The 23170-nt window shown below is 45.6% G+C and overlaps 2 protein-coding genes across 25 annotated transcripts in view; one reads left to right on the top strand and one right to left on the bottom strand.

Moving 5' to 3' along the window:
- Positions 1–20272, top strand: part of RASSF8 (Ras association domain family member 8) — a 110032-nt gene extending 89760 nt beyond the window's left edge. For 6 of the 23 annotated variants that reach the window (XR_005816277.1, XR_005816279.1, XR_005816276.1 and 3 more), the window contains 2 exons: positions 757–9264; positions 10782–20272. Coding sequence is in view for 1 of the 23 variants with exons in the window: in XM_040545176.1 (XP_040401110.1) it covers positions 757–878 (122 nt within the window). In the remaining 22 variants the exon portion in view is untranslated. Of the gene's footprint in view, positions 1–756 lie in introns of all 23 variants that reach the window. The other 17 variants (XR_005816294.1, XR_005816296.1, XR_005816292.1 and 14 more) reach the window with 17 other exon arrangements.
- On the bottom strand, positions 2696–23149 carry BHLHE41 (basic helix-loop-helix family member e41). 2 transcript variants are annotated; one of them, XR_005816275.1, is made up of 6 exons: positions 22795–23149; positions 22574–22637; positions 22288–22395; positions 22040–22151; positions 4335–21959; positions 2696–3547 (listed from the first exon to the last, which is right to left on the bottom strand). XR_005816275.1 is itself a non-coding variant. In XM_040545175.1 (5 exons), exons 1-5 carry the CDS (start codon positions 22854–22856, stop codon positions 20977–20979), a joined length of 1329 nt encoding a protein of 442 aa, XP_040401109.1. In that variant the 5' UTR covers positions 22857–23149; the 3' UTR covers positions 2696–20976. The 2 variants fall into 2 exon arrangements, 1 of the variants encoding a protein (XP_040401109.1); XM_040545175.1 differs by having other exon boundaries at positions 2696–21959.
- Between the last annotated feature and the right edge of the window lie 21 nt (positions 23150–23170).

Below are 23170 nucleotides of genomic sequence, written 5' to 3'. Positions count from 1 at the left end.
AAAAATGAATGCATCTGGATCTCAAGAAATCCCAGACAGCAGCTGCATGGGAATAGGATCTAACCCAGCTGGGCAGCCAGGCACCCAGAAGTCCTGCACAGATGGCTGTTACGGCACATGCAGACTGACTTTGCCCGCGGTGAGATCAGTGCATTCTGCACATGCCCACAGCTGAATTCAGAATTTCCTGCACAGAAACATGGGAGCACTTTGAATGCATGCAAGAACCGGCACAAGCAGAAACTTATTTGCTGTGGCTCAGCCTCTGCTGTGTTGTGCTTTATCTAGTGGTCTGCTTACAGAGACCTGTTTGTCTCAGCGTTCCCTTTAGCTGTAAGCTTTCAAACCAAAAGGCATTGGTAGGGTGAGAAGGTGGGAAGAGAAGATGAAACAACCAGGCCTTAAACATCAGCACTCGAAGAGTATGAAGTTTCTCTTTCAAGTGGGCAGGAAGCATTGAGTTTACATACAGGTACAAGCTCTTTCTGCACATTGCTACATAAATGTATTGCGTGTGTGTGTGTTCCTTGTGGGAGGCAAATTATATTGAGTAGATATATCTCTATTTTGAAATGAGTGGGAAGTGTGCACCTCAAATCTCATCACTTCCTAGTCAGGTATTTGAATTTTATGGTGTGTGTGGTATTATTTTTTTTCTAAACTGCACTAACTGCACCACTAAGCAGGAAGAAAACAGGTGTTCTACGGACGCTACTCTTGATGATGACTTTTCTAATTGCCCTCTTTCTTGTGCAGAGCCAACGTTTCAGTCTGGGTCATTGAAGCGCCCTGGCTCATCGAGGCAGCTCCCCAGTAACCTTCGGATTCTGCAGAATCCCTTGTCGTCTGGTTTTAACCCGGAGGGCATTTATGTATGACAGTATATACCTCTTCTGGAGAGGACCTAGCAAGGTACCCTGGACAAGATACACTTTTGTTTTATTCTGCCAATGATGAATGGAAGAAGCTTTTTTCTGTTAAGCCACCATATTACTTTTTTCTTCCTCCAACACACCACTTGGAGCCATACCCTGTGCACTGATGCTAAAGAGACAGGAACTGTCTCAATTCGTAATTGGCAGTGATGAACTTGCTGTCACACAGCTAGAGTGCAAAAAACCTTCATTTGTTTTTGCTACTTCAGAAGTGTTTGGGAAAGTATTATTCCGTGTATAGGCATAAATAAAAGACTGAGGGTGAAGGAAACCATGTATGCAACTGATTTGAGGTTTAATTTATTCCATTTAATCAATGGACGTGTGAATGTTGACCTTTTATATTTTTTTATTTTTAACTTGTGAATAATCATGTATGGTTGTACATCAGTCTGACAAGATGACTTTAACTTGCATGTACAAACATCCACCATTTGATCAAGTACAACAACTTGCAATGCAGAGAGTTGAGTGCTAAACTTTTAAAATGGTTTCTCACCACTGACTTCGTTAATTTCTGTTGTGGGTCGTGTGTCCTGTTCCATCCATTGCTACCTTTTAAGGCTTGAAAAGTGAGTCTGTGGGATTTACTTGCTGTTGAGTCTGCCTTGAATGAAGCACCTAGTGTTCAAAAGACTTGTGGAATTTAAACCTTGGCTTGGTAAGAATATTTCCAGCATATGATTGAGGATGCACTAGTTAGATGATATTTTATTATACAGAATGTATATTTGAAATATTTTGCCACATTGTATATGCCTTTTGAGAAAAGAACAAGTAAGAAATTGTCTTCATTTATCTCACCAAAAGAGAGTAGGAGGCTTTCACGGTGTGTGATTTTGTACTTTATTTTTACCACTAGCCATTACAGTGTTCTTGTTTTGCAATAAATCTTGCTGTTGGAGGAGAGAAAACAAAACAACACAAATGAGCATCTTCTTCCAGCTTTCCAGAATTCACTCAAGTTTTGTGGAGGGAAGAAATATGGCAGAGTCCTGTGAAGTGAATAGCAGAGCTTCTACTGACTGGAGTAGGGCCAGGATTTCATTCCAGGTCCCGAGTGATAAATGGTAGGCTTTAGCCCCTTTGAAAGATGTATTGCTACTTAGTCAGTTATAGATCATAAAGCTTACAAAAAGGAAATTCAGAAATCTGGAATTTTTATTTTAACAACAACAAAAAAACAGTGATAATATTACATCTTGATGTCACTATAATGCAATCAAAGCTAAGCAAAGATTTTGACAAAATGGCTTCTGTGCAGAAAGAAAGATACTACCAAGTAGCACGTTGGTTATAGGCCTTGAAATTGATTGATAGTGTGCACACCAAGTTTCCAGAGAGAGTTTCTGGCATCAGTGGGACACTTGATATACATTAGGAGGCTACAGCCTTGTGGATGAGTCAGAGAATGGGTGGGCCTTAAGTAGTTGCATTTTGATTTTGGATTGCTGTTCTAGTAGGAACTCAAACTATCATCCACACATTTGAGTTCACCTTGACATGACAGGACTCACAGTACGTTCACTGCAGTATTTAATACCAGCCCATAAGTGCGAAGGGTAACCCCAGACTTCAGTGAGTGGCAAAATGACAAAACTCCTGATGCCTTTGGTAGGTGAGGATTTTACCACTGGTAGGAAACTCACAGCTTTTTGCCATAGAAAATGGTGAAGAATTTTTAACTCCTAGCATCCTCTTGTGTCAATTTACTGATGTGCAGATAAATGTTAATTTAAGTTTCCTTTTTTTTTAAAAAAAAAAAAAAAGGAACTTTAAAAAAGGAACTTTTTTTTTTTAAAAAGAAACAAAACAAAAAAAAGGAACGTCCTAGTCATAGTGACAAATGGAAGCTTTATAAGATATAGTAGATGAAGGACTCCTGAGTGTTTAACGCATTTTTTCCTTTCCACTTATTAATGGCATCATATATTCTAAAAATGCTGCTGTATTTAGACTAACAGCAACAGATAAGGCTGTGATTATATAAAGGACCTTTCCAAATGGACTCTGAATTTTTAATGGTTAAATTATCGGTCTTTTTTTTTTCCTTGTGAGTAACTGGAAAAAGATGTTCCTACCCGAGTGATCTTTGCAGTGCTCACAGATTTTACTGTTAGTTTATCACAATTCTGTGCTCATGTTTACTGTGCCCATAACTTTGTATTAAAAAGAGAATGTGTATATATATATAAATATATATATATATTAAAAAAGTGTAAAATATACATAGTTTGGGGACAATATCTGTCCAAGGTACTTGAGTATATATGCCTTACATTCTGGGTTCAATTTACAGAAATAAAATGGCCCTCTCCAGTGGATATCTTGCATCTTCAGCACCTCCTCTTGACATTAGAGAACTGAGGCACTCAGCACCTTGCAAAGTCTGGCCCAAATTATGCTGCATGGGGGCACAGGGGGACACAAGGAAAAGCCTGTTGCAATCTCAGCCTTGTACTGAGATGAAGCAATTTTAAGGCAGATTAGCATACTTACCCAGCTAGTGCTTGTGTCATACTGTAAGTGACCGGTCCATCTCCCACAGATACCAGTTTGAAGTAAATTGAACTCTTGGATCATAAAAACTGCTCTTCATCTGCCAGGTTGTTCTTTAGGTTGGAGAGAAGAGGAAAAGGATTAAAAGGAAGGGGAGGAGCAGCTTTGGAGGGCTTGAGTTATGGCTTCATAATAGAACCTAGGAAGGATTTTCCCATTCAAGGTTGGTTGTTTGTTTGTTTTTAAAGGTATCTGCTGATTGCAGCAGCCGTTTGACAGAAGAGCCAGCCTGGAACTGGCTCAGGAGTGACCACTGCATCATTGAGTGGACCGTCCTTATCAGGGCTTTAGCATATGTCAAGGTGATCTAGAAAACGTTTACAGTTTCAACCACTGTTGTTGTGGGTAAGGAGAGGCATCTGAACCTGCCATTTGTGGGAAAGTGACAAATTCACGCCCCCCCTCCCCCCCTTCTGTTGCTTATTAAATTTCACCCAGGTTAAAGTTTGTAGCATTTGCACCCTCTCTGTAAATAAACCAAAAAGAAGTGGCATGCGCTTGCATTAAATGTGAATTGAACAATGTATTACAGTTATAAAATTTCCTCACATTACGGTGGTAAAAGTTTTGCTTCTGATCAACTACAGAACCTCACTCTTTCTTTACAAAAATAGAAAATTTCATTTTCGGAAGTGTTTCAAACCTCCTCATGGGGCATTAGCAAAAAGGAAGCTACACATGCTAATTCTAACAAGTGCCATATTATGTACTGGCCAGCATGATAGTTTTTTTGTTTGTTTGCTTTAAATAGTTGAATACACAAGCACTATTTTCCAGTGCACAGGGAATTTATATGGAGAACTCCTGTAATTTATTACTAATGATAATTAACTGTGTTACCTCTCTCATCCATGAGGATACAGTTTATTTTTGCTGGTGATGCTATGTTGTTGGGGGAAAAGGGGGAGAGTGACTGTTTGGCAAGCCCATAGAGTAAGGCTGAGGTAAACATTCTAAATGCCCAAGCAATGTAGAAATGCAAGTCCCACTTTGAAAAGTGAGCCAGGAACCTTCCTCCCATTACCTTTCAGTGGGGACTTAGGTTCCCAAGTGCCTGAATTGCTTCTGAAAATGCTGTGTTAGCTTTGAGATTACTTGCTTTTCTAAAACCTAGCAAGCTGGAAGGAAGTTCTTCAGCAAGAGACCTATCACTAGCATTAGCAATATGCAAACATGCTTTCATTGTGAAGTAAGAGGGAAAAGATTGTTTAGTGAAATAAGTCTCCTCTTGGGGCACTAATTGCCTTCTTTTTAGCGTGAAGAGTATTGCATTATTTTAGTGAACTGGGATCATATGAGTATGAGCAAAATATTGATCTTGTCATTTTTAGTGAGTTATCTTGAAGCATATAAATTCCTGATGTGCATTAACTTGAGTGAATTGGGCCTTAATGATCCATGTAAATAACAAAACTGTATTCAGATATTTCTTCCAGAAAATAGTCTCTAATAGTCTGTACTGTATTAAAATAAGTGTTAAAGTGTTACTTTTATATTACACCTTTTTTTTTTTTTAGAACATTGAAACATGCATGTTTATTCTATTTGCTACAGTATTTTAATGTTTTGGATGAAGGCCATCAGTTGTATGGAGATGACAAAACAATCATTCTGTCTATTTATTCAGTATTGCTGCTTAAAGTTTTCAAAATAAAGCTTTCAATGCCAATATAGTGACTAATTGAAAGCTGTTCTAGCTCTCTTCAGACATATTTTCTATGTTTATATAAAGCTAAAGAAGTGAAACTTGGTATATAAATTGTTATACCAGCAAAGAATTGTTGCAATAATGTTGTGGGAATGGTTGAGGGTATGTGTGTGTGGTATATACATAAATACATGCATGCAGTGAATGCTTTTAGGCCTTGAGTAAATGGAGTGCTGAAGAATGTTCAAATCCTTTGCCATCTTGCAAGCAACTTACATGTGTGACCAAATACTGGCTAATGCATTGTACTAGTGTGCAGTGCTTATGAGGGACACAGCAAGTAGATGTGGTTGTAAAGGATCAGTTTGGGGCCCTTTCAACCAAGTATGGCTTGACCACATTCTTGAGTATTCCATAGATGTGTTTCTGAACTGGGCCTAAAAGTGTGTTCTGATAGAAAAACCTGATAGAAAAAATGAGCAAAGATGTCTCATTTCAAGCATAGCCGGTACCTCTGAAGTTACCTCTGAAAATTCAGAGTTCTGAGATGGGCAGAGGGTTCTGAGATGATTCAAGTATGCCCACTGTATTTAGTAGAGGGTATCAAAATGCAGAGAACAACATTCACCTTCACAAATATGGTCACCCAGTGAAACTACTAACGGGTCTCTAACTGGAAGATTTGAGTTGCTGAAGCTTTAACATTGAGAAGCAATGCCAATTAACTGTGAAAACATAAATGAGCATTTGATTACTGCTCTGCTTCAATGCAGAATGAAAATCTGTACTATGTGTAACTATATTTTGTCATTTAAAAAAGCTTCTATTTTTGATTATTCTCATGAACGGTTGACGAAAGATATTGAATATGCTCCCATACAATAAATTCCCCTCTGAAACTTTGGGTCTTTACAGTTCATGGTTTTCTGGAATTGCGCTATACATCTCGCGGACATCTCACATACGGCTACTGGAACTCTGTTCATCAAAGAAGAAGGTGATGTTCTCTGTGTCCAGAGCTCAAATGCTTCCAGAAATGGCCTTATGTTGAGCATTAGGGTGCTGAATGCTCCCAGATGGCAATTTACTTGGGGGCAAGGGACATGCAGATGGTCAGTGTGGGGCCTCCATCAGAAAGTGTGCACATACTATATTTTCAATACAAATACAGCCCGGGAACTAGAAGAGATGGAGGAGCTTGTTTTCACATGAGGAACTATTACTAAGATTAATGTTCATCCCAAAATGATAGAATTGGTCTGCAACTCAGATGAAGTTTAACTTGTAAAGCAGAGAGGCAGGGGGTTGTTTGGAGGTGATCAAGGAGAGGAATTGAACAGACAGAATCTTCACAGAAAAGAAAAAAACACACATACACACACACAAAAAAAGGTGCACACATGCTTCAGCAGGAAGAAATCAAGCTTTGAACAAGGAACTGAAGGCTGGGTTCGGGCTTAATTCTTGTGCTCAAGACACCAGAGCCTGTGAAGATCCCTTGAGTTTATTTTTGTTGATCAAGGCAAGGAACTCATCACAGCCAGGGAATTATGATTTAAGCTATCCATATACAGCCTGTAGTCTAATATCCCAACAACCATCTTTTCCTAAACCAACTGGAACCTAATCTCATTTGCTGTGAAGATAAATGAGCTAACAGTAGTAGCACTGTGGACAGACAGTAAGGCAATGCCATGAGCTTCGCTGAAACCCTAGCGAGTGGCATTCATATTGGAAGAACCACGTAGGTTGTAGAGGACCTCTGTTCCTGAAAGCTGCCCTTTTCTGCATCTGTCCAAGTCAACTGGCTGCTTTTTTTGGTAACCAAAGGTTTCCCAGCACCCTCAGCAGAGTCAGTGGCATAGCTAATGGTTCTGATCTTTTGCTTTGCCTTTATAAAACAAAGTGATATATTTGTGCATGACTGCTGCAGCACTAACTAGCTTAGTGTAAATGGACCACTAATGAGTTGCAAAACCAGACCAGATCAATGGTCCATTTCATTTAAAAGCCATTCTGGGTTCTGCTTGTCGCACCCTTGTCAGCTAGGTAGTATTTCTTTATAAACCCGATTTTTAATGATTGTTTCAACTAAGTTCTCTAGTGTCTGAAGTAGGACACAATAAGTGACAGTCCCCGTTATTGCCTTTCTTGAAAATGATGTATTTGCTACCTTTGGTATTGTAGCTAATGGTAATGAGTGAATATTTTCTAGGTCAGCCACTGTTTCATCATTAACTTTCTCCAGAAATACTGGATGGAGGCAGTCTCAGCTGGTCTGATTTGTTCAATTTTTCCAGGTGGGTATGCTGTGCGCTGTGTCCCCTCCTTTGCAGCACATTCCCTGTTCTGTGTGCTGCCAGGTCACAAAGCGGTGGCTTTAATTTGTTAAGCATGAGCAACTGCCAGGTGGGTGACTTGAAAAGAGCCTCTTCAGAATGTGGTAGTGCAGCGAGGAACTTGATGCAAGTGGAGGTGATGAACTTAACTGAGCACCCTCACCACTTGTCTGATCGGCTCAGCCACTGCCAGCGTCCATGTGCTGCTTCTGGTGGGTCTGTCCATGTCCCCTGGGGCAAGAAACTTCATTGTTGTCATACACACAGCCCTGGTGTTACTCTCCTGTGCGTGTGATAACCTCTACAGTGACTCATGCCTAAAAGAGATGTCCACCTCTCTTGCAAACTAAATTATGGTTGTTTTTATTTTATGGAGATGCTTTTCTGATCTGAATCCCTGGCTATGGAAGGGTGGCAGGAATCTCCGCATCCTGTTATGCAGTGGGAGAGTGTCATCAAAGTGAACTGTTTAGTTTAGTCATCCAGAGGTTGAATGGTGAAAGGCAGCTACAGCAGAAGGGATCTTCAGCTGCAAGAGTCGCCAGTTGGGTGTCAGTCTCTAGTTTTTGCTTCGGTCCACATGAGTTAAGCATGTCTGACCTTTCAGTTTCCAGTCCTCTAAGCCACAGGTATACCAAGGAAAAGCAGAGTTATGGAAACAATGTGAAGTCTACTCAACGGGACAGATTCCTGAACAGTAACACACAGATGAATGGTATTTGGCCTGTAACAGTTATAAGCTATATCGCACACCCACGTCTCATCATTTAATCACGTTATTAGTTGCATACGTAATGGCTTGTTCCCCAATAGCATGCTTTCATTTAAGCTGTTACTGCAAAATATGGAATTGATGCTATGTTCCAGCTATGAATTGATGCTAGTTCCAGCTATGTTTTCCCCCTTCTGTGCATGTTTTTATATGTGCTATTTTGTGTTTGTTGATTCAGCTATGCACTTTGTGTTGCTTTACCCCTCTGCAGCAGGAAAAAAGAAGACAGTAATTGGGAGGTCTAGTGTGAAAATGCAACCTAAAATTGCTAATATTCAATCCTGGATCAAGGTGGATGGAATAAAAGTTTCTTTTTAATGAACACAAGTTTGAAGAAAAATCTTCAGAACAGTTCCAGCTGGGCTTATGAAAGGTCTGCTTAAAAACAAACAAAAAACCTTTTGCCAATAATTAGCTGACTAGGTATTTTAAAAAAGAAGGCTTCTGGTAAACAGAAAAGGAGGGAGGGGTAGATGTGCACCAACAGCTGTAACCCAATTACTTGCCCTGCAGCCCCTTTCACTACCTTTGTGATAGAAAGTGAAGGGTATCATCCAGCTTTAGAGGCCGTGACAGTTGCTAAAATAAAACGCAGGCCAGCCTTTAAATGGGGAATAACTGGAATGTTTTTGTTACTGCCCATGAAGCTTCTCATAAATTTATACCTGTCACAACCTGCAACGATATACCCTTTTTATCAGGTGTACCAACCTCCTTTTGATTAAATGTTATGTGTGAGAAAAGATTATTTGACTTTAGCAGTCGGAATCAACCTGAGGTGAACTTTGATCAATGAGGTAGAAGTGCCCTTCTGGAAAGCTGATGAGAAACCCAAGAACACTGGCTGACCTTTTACTATGCTTTGTTGCTGTAACGTCTTAACTGTTATCTTGACCTAGCCGATCTGCATCATGGTTACCAAGACTATGACCTGGATTCTCCATTGTCATGTAGCTTGTCTCATGAACAAAACCAGCATGGATGAGACACTGACACAGCTAAACGAGAAAGGTAACAATGTCTGTTAGCTGTGTGTTGGTGTGAAAGGCTACACGAGATGCAGGGCACCAGATAGTATTGCCCCCTTTGACTCTGTCAGATCACTGCAATTACAACAAGGTCTACGCGAGAGGGCAGCAGCACATGCTGACATGCCTCGAACAGCACAGTCGCAAAGCCACGTTGAAAAGCAGCTTTTCTGGGCATACAGCACACAATAGGGAATCATAAAATACACAACATGCCATCTTTAAATGCATTCTTACAGGAAGGACACAATAATACTTATAAAGAGCTGTCCACGTCGCAGCATGCGTGTAGCTGATGCAGTTCTCACAGTCTCTGTGAGGCGAGCTCAGGCCCTTCTGAAACCTTCTGTACAGACGTGGGCTGAAGCATTCAGTTTCAGAAATTATATTGTGCCTGGGACTGGGAAGCTCTTGTTTCGCTTTACAGCTCTGCCACAGATTTTCTGTGTGTGACCTTGGGCGAGCTACTATAATCCCTCTGGAGTGGAGTCCCCCAGCTGTAAGCTTGAGATAATACTGCTTCATCCCCTTTGACTTTGTCTATATATACTGCAGGCCCTGTGGGGAATGGTGTCTTGTTTCCTATTTGTTTGGCAAACAGTACTTAGCCCAGTGTGGTCCTGATCGTGTCTGTGCCATCTCAATACTATTGCAATAAAGTATATTTTTTCATCGTACCCAGAGGATGACAAAAAGTCACTCTGAGTTGGTTTTACTTTAGAGTAAGAGCAAGATGCAGACATGATGAGGGAAGCTGGGGGTCTCTGAAGGTGAATTCTTGTTTAGCTTTAATTTTTTTTTCTAAAGGGATACAAAGGAAAGGCAAGTAAAGGAATTAAAAAAAAAAAAAAGAAACCACTCTTATTTCAACTTTAGTTCAACCAATTCTTCTTCCAAAACAATGCTATTACAAGAGGCAGCCTGACTCCTTTCCCAAGTACTACTTGGGCGTGTGTTGTAGCTAGTCAATAGAAATGATTGACTGAGCAGGCGGAGATTTGCTCGCTGGTCCTAAAATTTCCAGTATTTCCACAGGCCTGCTGATATTCTAGGAACATACAAGCAACTAGTAATCCCCTGTGACAGGCTGCCATTTCATGATTGTCTGGAGAAACCTAAGTGCCCTTTGGTATTATAGTGGCTGAAGAGAGAAAGTGCACAAGAGTTAAATCATACAAGAAGGCTGCCTTTTTGGGGGTTGTTTTTTGACTCTGATATGTTTTCTGAAAGCACTTCCCCCAAAAATCTTCAACAAGCCATCAAGCTGCCCTTACTCTGGAGACCTGTAAAGAATGAGCAACCTTCAATGAGGCTCAGCACAAAGACTTAACCCTTCTGCTTAGTTCTGAGATTAAAGATCATTTTAAGGCATTGCCATCTGATCCACTTACGTTATAGTTAGTGAGCCACAGGCGTTTGACAAAGCAACGAGTAATCAGCCCCACGGCACCTTATCTCATATCCTGCTCAGTAAGTTCTTGCTGCTACCTTTGTCCACAGTCACCTCAGGAAGTGTACAGCTGGAAGCACCTCCTTCTATGAACATCTCTCCTTTGATAGAAAAATGGACTTGGTCCATCCCAGGCATGCAATAACGCAGACAACCACATACTTCACGTGCTGTGAGCAAATGCACAATGGCCCCGTAGCCTGAGAAGTGTGAGTGTAAGTACCTAGTGAAACTACGTGTTTGACGCCTCTTCATTTGCTGTTGGAACACAGCCTAGAAGTCCCAAGAAAGAGTCTGTTATATATGAGCATACACATACATGTATATGTAGTCAAGTCACTAGACACCATTATTGCTCTTGTCAGATTGGGAAATTAAGGCCCAGGGAGGTGAAACTATTTTGTTATAAAGTATCAGGTTTGTGTTTTCTTGTAGCGCAGATCATCAAGACTCCAGTTGCCTCCACCAGTTTTTCAGCTTCAAGAGGTAAAATATTCTTAGAGCCTGAACTAAGAGCAAGGGAAAACTTCCTGTCATTGTTCTGTCTCCTTTTAGCTCATATAAGAAATGCATACACTCTCTGATGCACAGCAGATGGGTGCGCTGCATTTCATGGCTTCCATGTCTGATTAAAACCAGAAGGTGAAAATGTAACTGAAGGGTATTAGTAAAAGGAACTCCATCTGGGTGATGCAATTCTGGGCCAGCTGCAACTGGGGATAAAAATTTGACTGATTTCTACTTTTTCAGGTAACTGTACCTAGCTAACTGCTTTCTCTTGCATACACAAGTTGCCTACTTTGGTAGGAAAGCCATGCAGCAAATCCAAAAAGAGCAAATTGTAACTACCCATGTATTTTGTTCCTGTAACAGAAGCAGCAACTATGCATAACTATATTTTGATTTCAAGACACCCCAGGATCTACAGTGGTTTGAAACTACACGTCCAAAAAAATGAGCATTTCACAGGGCTGTTCCTGCTGCAGTTCTTAATTGCATGGCTGAATCACAGTTGCACCTGCTTCATGGTATTGGTAACAGGGACTGGTCAAAAGCAAAAAAAGGTTTCCTGTTCTCAGCGTGCAGTTGTGACAAGTGATGGGGCAGTGGTTCTGACCTGTCTTTCTGTTCCTTTGCTCCTTCTGTCCCAGCCAGAAACTCAAGACTCACAATGCAGTGATGCCTTCAGTCAAAAGAGGCAGCATCCATCTTGATGGCATTGTCACATGGACTCACAGGTAACATCCATGGAAATGGAAGAGATCCCCCCTTTACAGGCCTGTACAAATGTAAACGATGTGACTGTACCCACTAGGGAAAAGGCTAGGGTAGCCCTCAGCCACCAGCACACTGCTCCAGTCCAGGCAGCTTTGTTCCAGGAAAAAGATACAGATGATCTCCGAGTACAACACAAGTAAGTGACATGCAGTACCTTGTCACTGACTTTGATGGACAGATGAATTGCCCTCTACCTCTTTGAATGTATGGCCATGGAGTTACTAAACCCAGGCAAACCCATGACATTACAACGTATTTCTAAAACAGTTATTGCAGACTCAGCATGCTCAGCAATTGCAGGAAACAGTTAGACTCTTGGAAATGCCTTCGAGGCCTGACAGGACCCTGACGGGAGCCTGCATCCTATAGATGGCTCCTGGGGCATGGTATACAGATTACTCTCGAAGGTCATTCAAAATAACTGTACTTACATTGCAATTTACAGCACTGGAATTTGCCCCCCCGACCAGCTGTGTTAGGCATTTTGTATAGCTGCTTCATGTTTCACAGGTAGACGGGTGGTAGATCTTCACTTTCTTATTTCTCAGTTCTGTAGAACAAATTGCAGTCCAAACATACACCTTCCCAGTGTTGTGCCCGGAACACAAACAATCCATGTTTACACATGCATTTTTCTTTACAGATGGACTAGGAGTGCCCACAAACATCGTCTGATGACAGCAGCTTGTTAGACGATGGTAACTTCTCTCCCAGGTGTTGAAGGATGCACAGGCAGCTTTCACTCTGATCCTTGCCCACACATATTCCCATCTTCTTTAGTTGCCTGTGTACCACTTGTAATAAGCAGTTCTTGTCTATTCCACATGTATTTTCTACTTTTTAAGCAGCCTGATATTAAACAGGTTTTCCCTACTCATTGTATTGGTACATTCTCCTCTACAGATGCCTCCTTCCTGACTTCACTCTGGAAACTGAAGTCTTGAGTATAGTGCATTTAGTTTTCAGACCCAGCAAACTGTGTGTATTCCAAAAAAAGAGCATCTGTAAGATTCTGTAGAACTGGAAAAAGCAAACACATTCATGCTTTCAGTCCCCTAAATCATAGCAGCTTCTCTCTAGAACAACAGAGGGCACCATTCTTCTCTCAAAAAGCTGCAGCTGGAAGAGGCATAGCCTTGCATTTAAATAAAAGTTTGGGAACTATAACATTTCTCTCCTCAGTAGGTGACTTGGACAGAATGTTCTTCCTCCAAGGAGGTTCGTCCTTGCGTATCCCACATCCTGGGGGAAGGCCCTGGTTCAAAGCAGTTCTCAGACAAGTGCATTTCATCTCTCTTGTGTATCTTGTCCTTGTTTGCACTGAATAATTAAGCAGACATGTACTGAGAAATAGCTTTAGCCTATTGATTAGGGTATTAAATCTGGGCTAAGAGGAAACCGGAGTGCCAGTTCCTACCCCAGCTCCTGTAAACATCCATTATTTGTTTGTTTCCTCTGGGTTTGTAATGTAAAATGCACAAACAGGGCAGGAATCTAGGTTTCTCCTCTCAGGTGACTGCATTATCTTCTAATTATTGTGTTGTCCTACAGGTGCCTCCAGCACAGCCTCCCTGCCACCTGGTGAGTGCTGCCACTGCTGACAGCTTTGAAGTAAAGGAGTGTATCTCTTTCAGCTGCTGAAAACATGCTGATTTGTGCATCTACCTCCGTGAAAGGCTTTGGGGCTGAGTTCTGACTAGGGGGCAGTGATACTCGTCAGAGGCCCAGAGAGGGCAGGGGCACAGATGTGTCCTATTAACTGGTTTGTACTGCTCTCTTCTGGTCCCATTGGCTGCAGTGAATTCTGTCCCAGGCTCTCATGCAGACCCAGGCAGCTCCTGCCTCTGGGCTATGCCGTGTGAACAGCAGCAGGATTATGCTGTGACCAGGACTGATGTCTGATCAAAGCCCCTTGGCTGCAGCAGAAAGCAAACCAGGAGAGCTGCTGAGGCTGTACTAGTGTGTTCCCTGCTCACAGTGCAGCAGAAGGGTCCAGAGGGTGCCAAAGACCTCCAGCGTTCTGAGGTACACCTCAGAAATAGACGTAAATGGAAGAACTGCATATGCAACAGGTATGGTAGGGAAGGCTAGCAGCACCTAATAAAAAGTTCAGGTATCCAACACGTGTAGCAGATGCTGCTTGGGGATTAAGCACTGCTGGTGCTCAAGTCGTTTTGTGAAGCCAAAGAAAGGCTGGTGTGCCTGAAAGCCAGTCTGTTCTGTCGTTGTTGTTTGTTTTACAGTTGCATCAGCTGTGCTAATAAAACCTCTTGCCTTCCCCTACAGACTTTGCTTATATCCATAGACCTTCACCGTAACAACATTATTACTTGAAAAATGGCCTCTGCCCAAACTGTTCCCTGATTAGTTTATTAGCGCCTCAGCTCATAAAAGAGGGGCGGGGGGCGTCGCCACCGCCGCCATGATAACTGAGGGCACGCCCGGCGCCGCCTAACGGCCCCAACGGGCGCCGTTGTCAGAGGAACCGCCGTGGCCTCGCCCCCCGCGCGGCCCCGCCCGCACGTGCCGGGCAGCGTGCGCGGCGTTCGCGTAGGCGCGCGCCCCGGGCTGCGGCGGGTGTGAGGCGGTGGCGGGTGCGGGGGGACATGGACCGGGGCATCGTCATTCGTGTGAGGCGGCGCCCCTGGATCCCGCCCTGCGAGGGGCTTTTCATCAGCCGCACTGTCGCTTGAGGAACAGACGAGTTCGACTTGAACATAAATGAAAAAAAATACTAAAGACTTTCTGTTTCCCTGGCTGCTGGTCTTGCAAACGCGTTTGGAGATCTCGCTGCCAGTGAAAGCGCTTTTTGTGCGTCTTGGGCTCTCTTATTGTTAGAGAGGCTGTCCTCGGTGGCCTGGGGTCGTTCCTGTTTGTTTTTGACGGAGATGCTTATATTCCAGCCAAGGGGAAAAGTTGGTCCTGCAGCTAGAAGCTGGGGTCCAGTACTACGGGCTGTGCTGGCAGCGCTGATCTCTACCAGGGAAATACTGATCGGGGGTGATACTAACACTAACAGTATGCATGGAGATGGCCGCTGGTCCGGGACAGCGGGCCTTCGAGTCACTGCAGTAAGCTGTCACCAAGTGTGAAGCCCCTAATGCCATAACTAGACTGACTGCTGTTCCTGTGTAGATTCACTTATTTGCAAACAATGTTATGTGTAAGCTAAGCTTGGTGCTTGCCTGCCGTCAGCTAACAGCAGGGCTGGAGCCTTAGCAATTTTGTTGATAGAGTGTGGTGAGAATAGAATCCGCTTCAGCATCTGTCAGATCAGTTGGCTCTGTAGTGCAGATATGACTCCAAACGCACTTGGGGAGCCAATTTTCTGCTGAGTAAGAGGGTGCCGTATTTACATAGCTCTAAGGTCGTTCTTTAGAAATTGCTCAGTTGTGAGAGTAATGTGACCACAAGGGTTTCTTTTTTGGTAACTGGTTCTCCAGGTTTTGCTCTGGATAGAAGTATTTTGGAGCGAGAGCTAGCCTCACCTTTGAGCTTTGAGAGAAAGACAAGCAGACAGCTAGGAGATGCTTCCCTTTACTGGCTGCTGGGCTGCAATCATACGATCACGCAGACAGCACTACCCAGCAGATGTCTGTACTCAGGGAACTGATGATACTGGAGGATTGAGGGGACCAGTTCCCAAAGCACTCATCCAAGATTTGTGCTAGTCTGTGTTGTGCAGCTTCTGTTAGATCAAGCACCTTGCTGTGATAAACTGCGAGGGGGAAAGGAATGTGGATGTGTTTCTAATAATGAGCAAGTCTGCGTTTCTAATTTGATCCTAGATCTTGGCTGAAGTCAAAAATCTGTAGAGGCAAGTGATAACCTGTGCACCTGCTTTTAGACTAAACCAGGATAAACAGGGACAGGGAAGCTGAGCTTTAAAAATACATAATAAAAATAAATAAATTAACAAGCAAATAAATAAAAAGGCAGGCCTCTGTGGATGCTGGAGAAAGAGCTGTCCCCAGCCCCTTGGCCCTGGAGAGCAGCCTGAAATCACAGTGCCTGCTTTCTGGGAGGCACAAGGGCATGTCTTCTCGCCCGTGCCAGGTGTCACCTGCCTCCTGTGGGGCACAGCACAAGTTCCATGTAGGAGGAGGCACGCTTGCGGCCCAGGAAAGGGCAGCAGCAGCAGGTGCGGTGCTGCTGGGTGCCCCGTGAGTGCAGTGAGGCAGAACGGACTCCGCCACTTGACCCAGGGCAGGGCAGCTCCGTGCAGCCTGCAGCATAGCCGTAATTGAGGCTGCGGTGAGTTTAGTGTTCCTGACAGATTGACAGCCCTGGAGACCTGTAGCCACGGAAAGGGTGCAGAGAGTGAGGTGACAGCGGCAGTTCTCTCTGGCCCACACATGTCCAGGACTTGCACGGCTGCTGCTAGTGGCAGGTGAAGCCCCTGGCTTCTCTGGGCTGTTTTGCAGCAAGCTACAGAGACTGCACCATGAGCAGAGACAGTAAATAGAGATTAAGGCTTTTTTGAGTGAAGATGGCTCTAAAAAAGCCAAGTGTTTTTCTGTGGAGAAAAAAACATGGTGTTTTTGTTACTTGCTTTCTTTAAGGTCATGCTTTCAAGTTCATTTCTGCAAGTAGCAGGCAGGAAACTTCTCAAATGAAGGCAAAGATCATGTGACTCCAGGAGCTGATGTTCAAGGAGGAAAGGAAATACATTGTGAGACCCACAGACTATAAATTTACCAGTGCTGAAATGCAGTGCACACAGTCCCCAGGCTTGCTGGATGTTGAAGCCATTCAGTCTGCCCTGACTAGAAGTGAAAATTAAACAAACAAGCCCCAAAACAGAGACTTAGGACCTACTCCAAAGCCCATTACACTTGAGAAAAGGACTCACATTGACTTAATTGGTAGGTCAGGCCTTTCTTAAACAGAGCTGATAGTCAATTTGAGTTCCATAACTGTCATCTTTCCAAATAAAACTTTCATTGCCTTTAGTGGGAGTTGCATGATACTACCTTCTATTGGCTTAACAATCTCAACTGTGTTTGTTTAACACACTATAATGGAACCTTTCATGCCACTATAATGTACTGGATAAATAAGAGCTGTTTTCAAAGTTTATTGCTTAAGAAAATACATTTACCAGCTTACAGCCTTTATCTCGTGGCTTATGAAAAATAATACATCATGTACCCAAGTGTATGCAATAAATGCAGCACCCAGTCCTGCACTCGGGAAGCACAGTTGAGAGTTGCTCCATATATGGTAGAGTTACAGAAAGTGTGTAGGAAATAACAAGCATTGATATTTGCACAGAAGTGAATGTATATTAAAGCCTGTCAGGCTGTTGTCTGTTTTTTTTTTTGTTTTTTTTTTTTTTAATTTCATTGTTGTTTTGTTTTTTAACTCTGAGAAAATGTGAAATGTACAGTTTGACTTAGGCTCCAAAGGGATCTGAGGAAGCCTGGAATTGAATAATTGAAGCTGACTTTTAGGGTCCCTCCTGTCATTTGCCTTTTGCCTCCAGCAGCTGTGGATTATCAGTCTCAATTACAACCCCCCCCCTTTTTTTTAAACCTGTTTGCTTTTGTTGGGCATTGGTATTATCTGAACACATATTTGTCTTTATGTTTTATGTAATAAAATTTAATAGACACTATTGACACTGTAACTTGGCGTGAAGTCATTTGGCATGCTTGATTCTAGGGCTAATAAAAATAAGCCTTCCTGTTATTGTACATGGTAAATACTGAAACTGGTAAAACCCTATAAGGATCTTGGTTTATAGCCCAATGAAATCTAAACTGATTCATATTCCCGAAGGCTGGAAATATGAAAAAGACATACAGCCTGGTCTGCATCCAGGTTTCAAACCACCCAAGTTGTTCATGAGGGGTACATCCTTTTTTTTTTTTTTTTATTTCTTCCCAAGTTGTTCATGAAGGGTACAGGTTTCTTGTTGCTTTTTTTTTTTCTTTTTTTTTTCCAGAGGTGCTGGTGGCTCCACCCTTTCTGTGCGTATAATAAAATGGCAGGAAGGGCCTCATACTCGGTAAGGCCGATTCCCTCTCTGCTGCGAGGAGTCGGAGCATGTAAGCGCATTCATCCCTGCGTAAAGTAACAAGAGTTAAGCTGTTTAAGTATGCAGGTCAGAGTAATGTAGTTGGTGAGTTATGGAGTTGAAGAGCTGCACCTTGTTCACGTTCACTCCTGTGATAATCCAGGGCACAGAGCAGGATCCAAAGACAACTGTGTTCAGCGGCAGGTTTTTTCCATTACATTACCTTTGATAACCTTTGAGTTCAGCCCACAAATAGCTGACTTCAACAGCTGTAGGGATGTATCGCAGCAGCCTTCGGCCTGTTGCCACCACTTGATGGAAAACGGACATCTGCAGAGAGCCTTTCTATATCTTTTTCTAGTAGGAATTAATTTCATTATAGTTTCTACACAAAAAGGCATATACCTGTTTCTTAACAATCCCGTTTGAATGGTTTAGAAAAGAGAGCTTATTTTTCACCCCGGTCATATTTTCTCCTGCATTTCAGAGGACTGCTGGAATCAGGATGAGTTTTGGAGTTTTCTGTGACATTTGTGCTCCAACTTCATTCATTGTCAGCATGGCCGTGAGTACAGAGTCGTTGGTGTTGAAGAACCAGTAGAGGGAGCGCGAAACACTTCCTTTATATTTCTCTCTTACATAAACATTGGCTACCGTTTGAGGGTTTTCTTAATTTTATTTCCCTGGAACAGGAAGAATTTTTGAAAGAATGTGATCAGCGGCTCAGATATCAAATCTGTGTAAGTCTTTGGAGTGCTGCATTTCCACACTATGAATTACCTGCCTGTTTCCACCACTCTATTCCCCCTCCTGCTCTCCAACTCCCCCAACCCAAATGTTCAGTTTTCCTAGGCGATTTCCAAGCAGGAACGTGCATCATTCCTCCAGAGTTCATGATGCTCGTGCCATTAGATTGTCACGTGAATTGTAACGTTTGCTCTTGGTAAACAAAGTTTACACACAGCACCAGAAGTGTAAAATATTAATTTTAAAAGACACAATATTTTGCAAGAGGGAAAGAAAGTAAACATCAGGAAGAAATACGTGTTCCACGTGCATGATTTATATGTTGCTTAGTGAAACGTGCGAATCTGAGAGTTTGCTGAAGTGAGTTAAAAGAAGCCAAGCAAATTGAAACCCAGCTTAAAAATGTGAAGAGGCAGTAAATGATTATCATAAGCCACACAATGATGCGTTTTGAAGCTCAGTGCGCCCACTATTAGGTATTATCATGAGATTTTTAATTAGTAGACAACCCCATTTTGTGTATTAAAGTTTTTATTCCTTAGTAAGAATTTTTTTTTTAAATCACAAAATAGTGTGGAAATATTTAGATAATAGAATTCATGGAGTGCTGGAAAATACTGAATATAAAGATTGATTTCTAATATATCACATACTAAACTGTTCTAAAACAGCTGGTTTCTTGCAGACAAGATTTATTTTTTTTAATAATTTAAGACAGCATAAGCTTGTATCAAGCATAAGCATCGTAACAAAAGTGCAACTTTTTCAGCAAATCCTCCCAAAAGATATTTAACTCAAAATATCATTAACACATATTTTCTCCCTACAAAAATAGCATGTCAGACATCATTAATTGGATGTATTAACAACTATTTACATACAGCCACTCTGTAGGCTAGTAAGACTTTTTTTAACGTTGTTTAAACACAGCGTTTGAGGCAAACAGTAGCAACAGCAGCAGCAAATGCACCAAACTGACTAACAGACCCAGGATACTTATTCACTCCGAGTCAGACTGTTGTGTCTCACCTCTTACATAACATTCAAGTGAGATGTCTCACAGTGCTACCTTGGCAACAAACTAAAAATATCTAGGCAAGGTCTTGGTTTAAGCCTTATTATAAAAGCTTTATCTGTGTGATTATCTGGCATCTGGTTTGTCTCCAGAAAGGGAAATAGCGACATTTGAGAATGGGATGAGGAGACAACCCATACAAGAAACTTGCCCCCCATGGGCTGATCACCTCTGAATGCAAAGTGAGGGGTTTACCTAGGGCCTCCAGTTTGTGCCATTCACAATTTAGGATAAAACGCGTTCAGGCTGATGAATTGCTCTGTGTTTTCTCAGGGGGCAGTGAACGGGGGGGTTTCTTTTCGTAGTTCAGTGCAGAAACATTCATTTTATACAGCAAGGTTAGGGGGAAAAATCTCTCAGGAACATAATTAAATAAAGACGGGGTGAGAACAAACACACTTGCCACACCTGTATACCTTAGCCAAAAAAAAAAAAAAAAAAGTAAACACAAGGTTACATAATTGGTCTGACCCTCCTTCCCTTGCACACCCACAACTCGCTGGAGCCAAAACCTCGTGGCATCCCCGGGTGCTCAAGGCACTGCAGGTTGGGGCTCAGGGTTCATCCAACCACGGGCCGCTCCCCGATAAAGTGCTACCACAGGCGCCAGGGTCTCCCTTTCCTTCCCTCGCCTCGCCGCCCCTCCACCCTCACCCTGAGCCCCCCCAGGTCTCCCGGCCAAGTGCAAGTTCCTCAGTGGGACCCAGGGACACTGTACAAACCCACTCACGATAAGGTGCAACATTTAAGTTACCTTAGAGAGAGAGAGAGAGAGAGAGAGAAGAGTATCCTTACTATTCTTCTTTCTTTCCTTCTTCTTTTTCCTCTTTTGTGTGTGTTGTGTTTTTTGTTGTTGTTTGTTGTTTTCCTCCTTAACATATTTACGCATTTATAAAGCCAAACATTACAAAAATACTGAGTAGCAAATTTTATCCTCGGCGGTCTGCTGCGGGGACCGAGGGCTCCCGGGAAGTGGGGGGGCGGCCGATTCCCCGCTCCCTGGCCGTGCTCCCCGCTCCCGCATCCGCCTCCCGCGGCCCGGCCCGGCCCGGCCCCGGCGACCCCTCGCAGCCGCCCCCCGCCCTCCAGTCCCCGGGGCCGCGGGTCCCCGCGCGGCGGCGGCGGCTCAGGGCCCCTCGGCGGCGGCGGGCTCGGGCTTGTCTGCGGGCTCGGCGGCGACGAAGGGGTGCGGGAGGTGGGGCGCCGGGGACAGCCCGGCGGCGGCCGCCGCCTTCTCGGCGGGGCCGAGCACAGACGAGAGGCAGGGGAAGGAGGCGGCGGCTGCGGCGGCGGCGGCGGCCGCCTGCGCCGGGATGCCGGGGTAGAGGAGCGGGATGGGGGCGGCGGGGTAGAGATACTTCTCCAGGCTGCCTTTATCCAGGAAGGGCTGCACGTAGGCGGCGGCGGCAGAGGGCGATATGAAGTAGAAGGGCAGGCAGAAGGGGGCGGCCGGCTGTCCGAAGGGCCCCCCCCCGCCGCCGCCTGCCCCCAGGGCCATCAGCGAGCCCAGCAGCGCGGCCTCGGGTCTCACTAGCGCCGCCGCCGCCGCAGCCTCGGCGCCCCTCGCCGCCAGCCCCGGCGGGGCGGGCAGGGGGCTGCCACCGCGGTCCGGCTTGAGGCGCTTGGGCGCGGGGGGCGCCTCGTCCCCCGACGGCTCCTGCTTGATGGCCAGGCCGGGCAGCGCCCCCGGCGCCCCCGCAGCCGGGGCTTGGCCCCGCTCGCAGCGCCCCTCGGCCTCGCCGCCGTAGCCGCTGTCCGTGTCCGTGTCGGTCTCGGCGCTGAGCTCGGCGGCGTGAGTCCGCTGGATGACGGGCACGCAGTTAGCCTGGCCCTCCGGCTTGTGGCAGGGGGGGGCGGGCGGGGAGGAAGAGGAGGAGGAGGAGGATCCCTTGGTGAGGGGGCCCGGCGGCGGGGACAGGAGCTGGGGGCCGGCGAGGAACTGCGAGGAGATGGAGTGTAGGTGGCCGAGGAGCTGCGCGCATCGCTGCTCGCGGGGGGTCCAGCTCTCGAAGCGGGAGAGGTACTGCAGCACTTCCTTGGCACACGTCTGGAAGCCCGAGTGGAAAGCGTCCAGGTCGGCCTGCACGGGAGACTTCATGGACCGCTCCCCTGCGGGGAAAGCCGAGATGGGACGGTGTTTGCTCGTCCTGGGCCGCCCGGCTGCACACCTCCCCCCGGGGCCCGCTTACCGCTCTGCAAGGCGACGATCTTCTGGTGCTGCTGCTCCGTCAAGGCCGTCAGCGCCTTCAGGTGTTTCAAAGTCAGCTCCAGCACCACCGCTTTCTCCAGGTGTCCCAGCGTCTGCAGGGGCAGAGGGGGAGGCGGCAGCTCGACAGCCTGCGGCGTGCCCGCGGCTCAGGGACGGCGGCCCCCAGGGCAGGGGTCGGGATGCCCGCACCCCACCCGCACCCCACGCAGGGGCTGTCCCACTCCTCACCGTCAGCTTCAGATGCTCGGGCAGCAGGTCCTTCAGCTGGGCAATGCACTCGTTAATTCTGTCTCGCCTCTTCTTCTCTATCAGCCTGTGCGGCAGTTTGTACGTCTCCTAGGGAGCAAAACCCGGGGAAGCTGGGCGGTAGGGGCATGCCGACCAAAAGCAAAACAAGTGTCACGCCGAGCTCTGCCGCCCCCCCGGGGACAGCGACAAGGACCAGCGACGGGGATGCTCCGGGGGGCGAAACCACGCCGAGAAATTCGGGCAGCCCCGGAGAACTTCCTCTTACCTTGCTCTCGTCCCTCTTCACGCCTCTTTTGGGCTTGCACATGTACAGGGACGGATAGTCCAGCCTGCAGAAAAACACAAAGGTCCTGCGGCGGCGGCGGGAGCCAGAGACCCCGAGTGGGCGAGCGGAGCCGGGCGCGGCGGCCGACTCTGCCTCCGGCGCCCTGCAGCGCTTCCCGCAGGAGCCGAACCGAGCCGGGAGGCAGCGTGCCGGCGCCTTACCCCAGAAAATCCCTGTGCTCCAGGAGCTGCCGCTCGGGCAGGCGGGGGATTCCTTCATCCATGGCTGGCGGCGGTCGCTGTCTCGTCGCTGCTCTCGGTCGAAGCCGTGGGATGCTGCGAGCGGTCCCTGCAGATCCGCGGGCGGCTCTGTGCACATGCAGCCTCCGGCCCCGCTCTCCCGTGCAGCGGCCAAAGCGTGCGGCGGCGCGGCTCGGCTCGGCTCGGCTCTGCCCCCCCCGCTGCCTCCGCCGCTCCCCTTGCCCGCCTCGCTCCCGCTCGCCGCTCACACGCCCGCAGCGCCGCGACTTTGCACCCGCCGCGCCGAGCCGCGCCGAGCCGTGCCTGCCCGCGGGGCACGCGCGCCGCCAGCCAGCCC

This window comes from Cygnus olor, chromosome 1, assembly GCF_009769625.2.
Source record: "Cygnus olor isolate bCygOlo1 chromosome 1, bCygOlo1.pri.v2, whole genome shotgun sequence".
Classification (NCBI taxonomy): domain Eukaryota; kingdom Metazoa; phylum Chordata; class Aves; order Anseriformes; family Anatidae; genus Cygnus; species Cygnus olor.
Note: the sequence above shows the minus strand (reverse complement) of the source record. Positions and strands in the feature narration are given on the sequence as shown.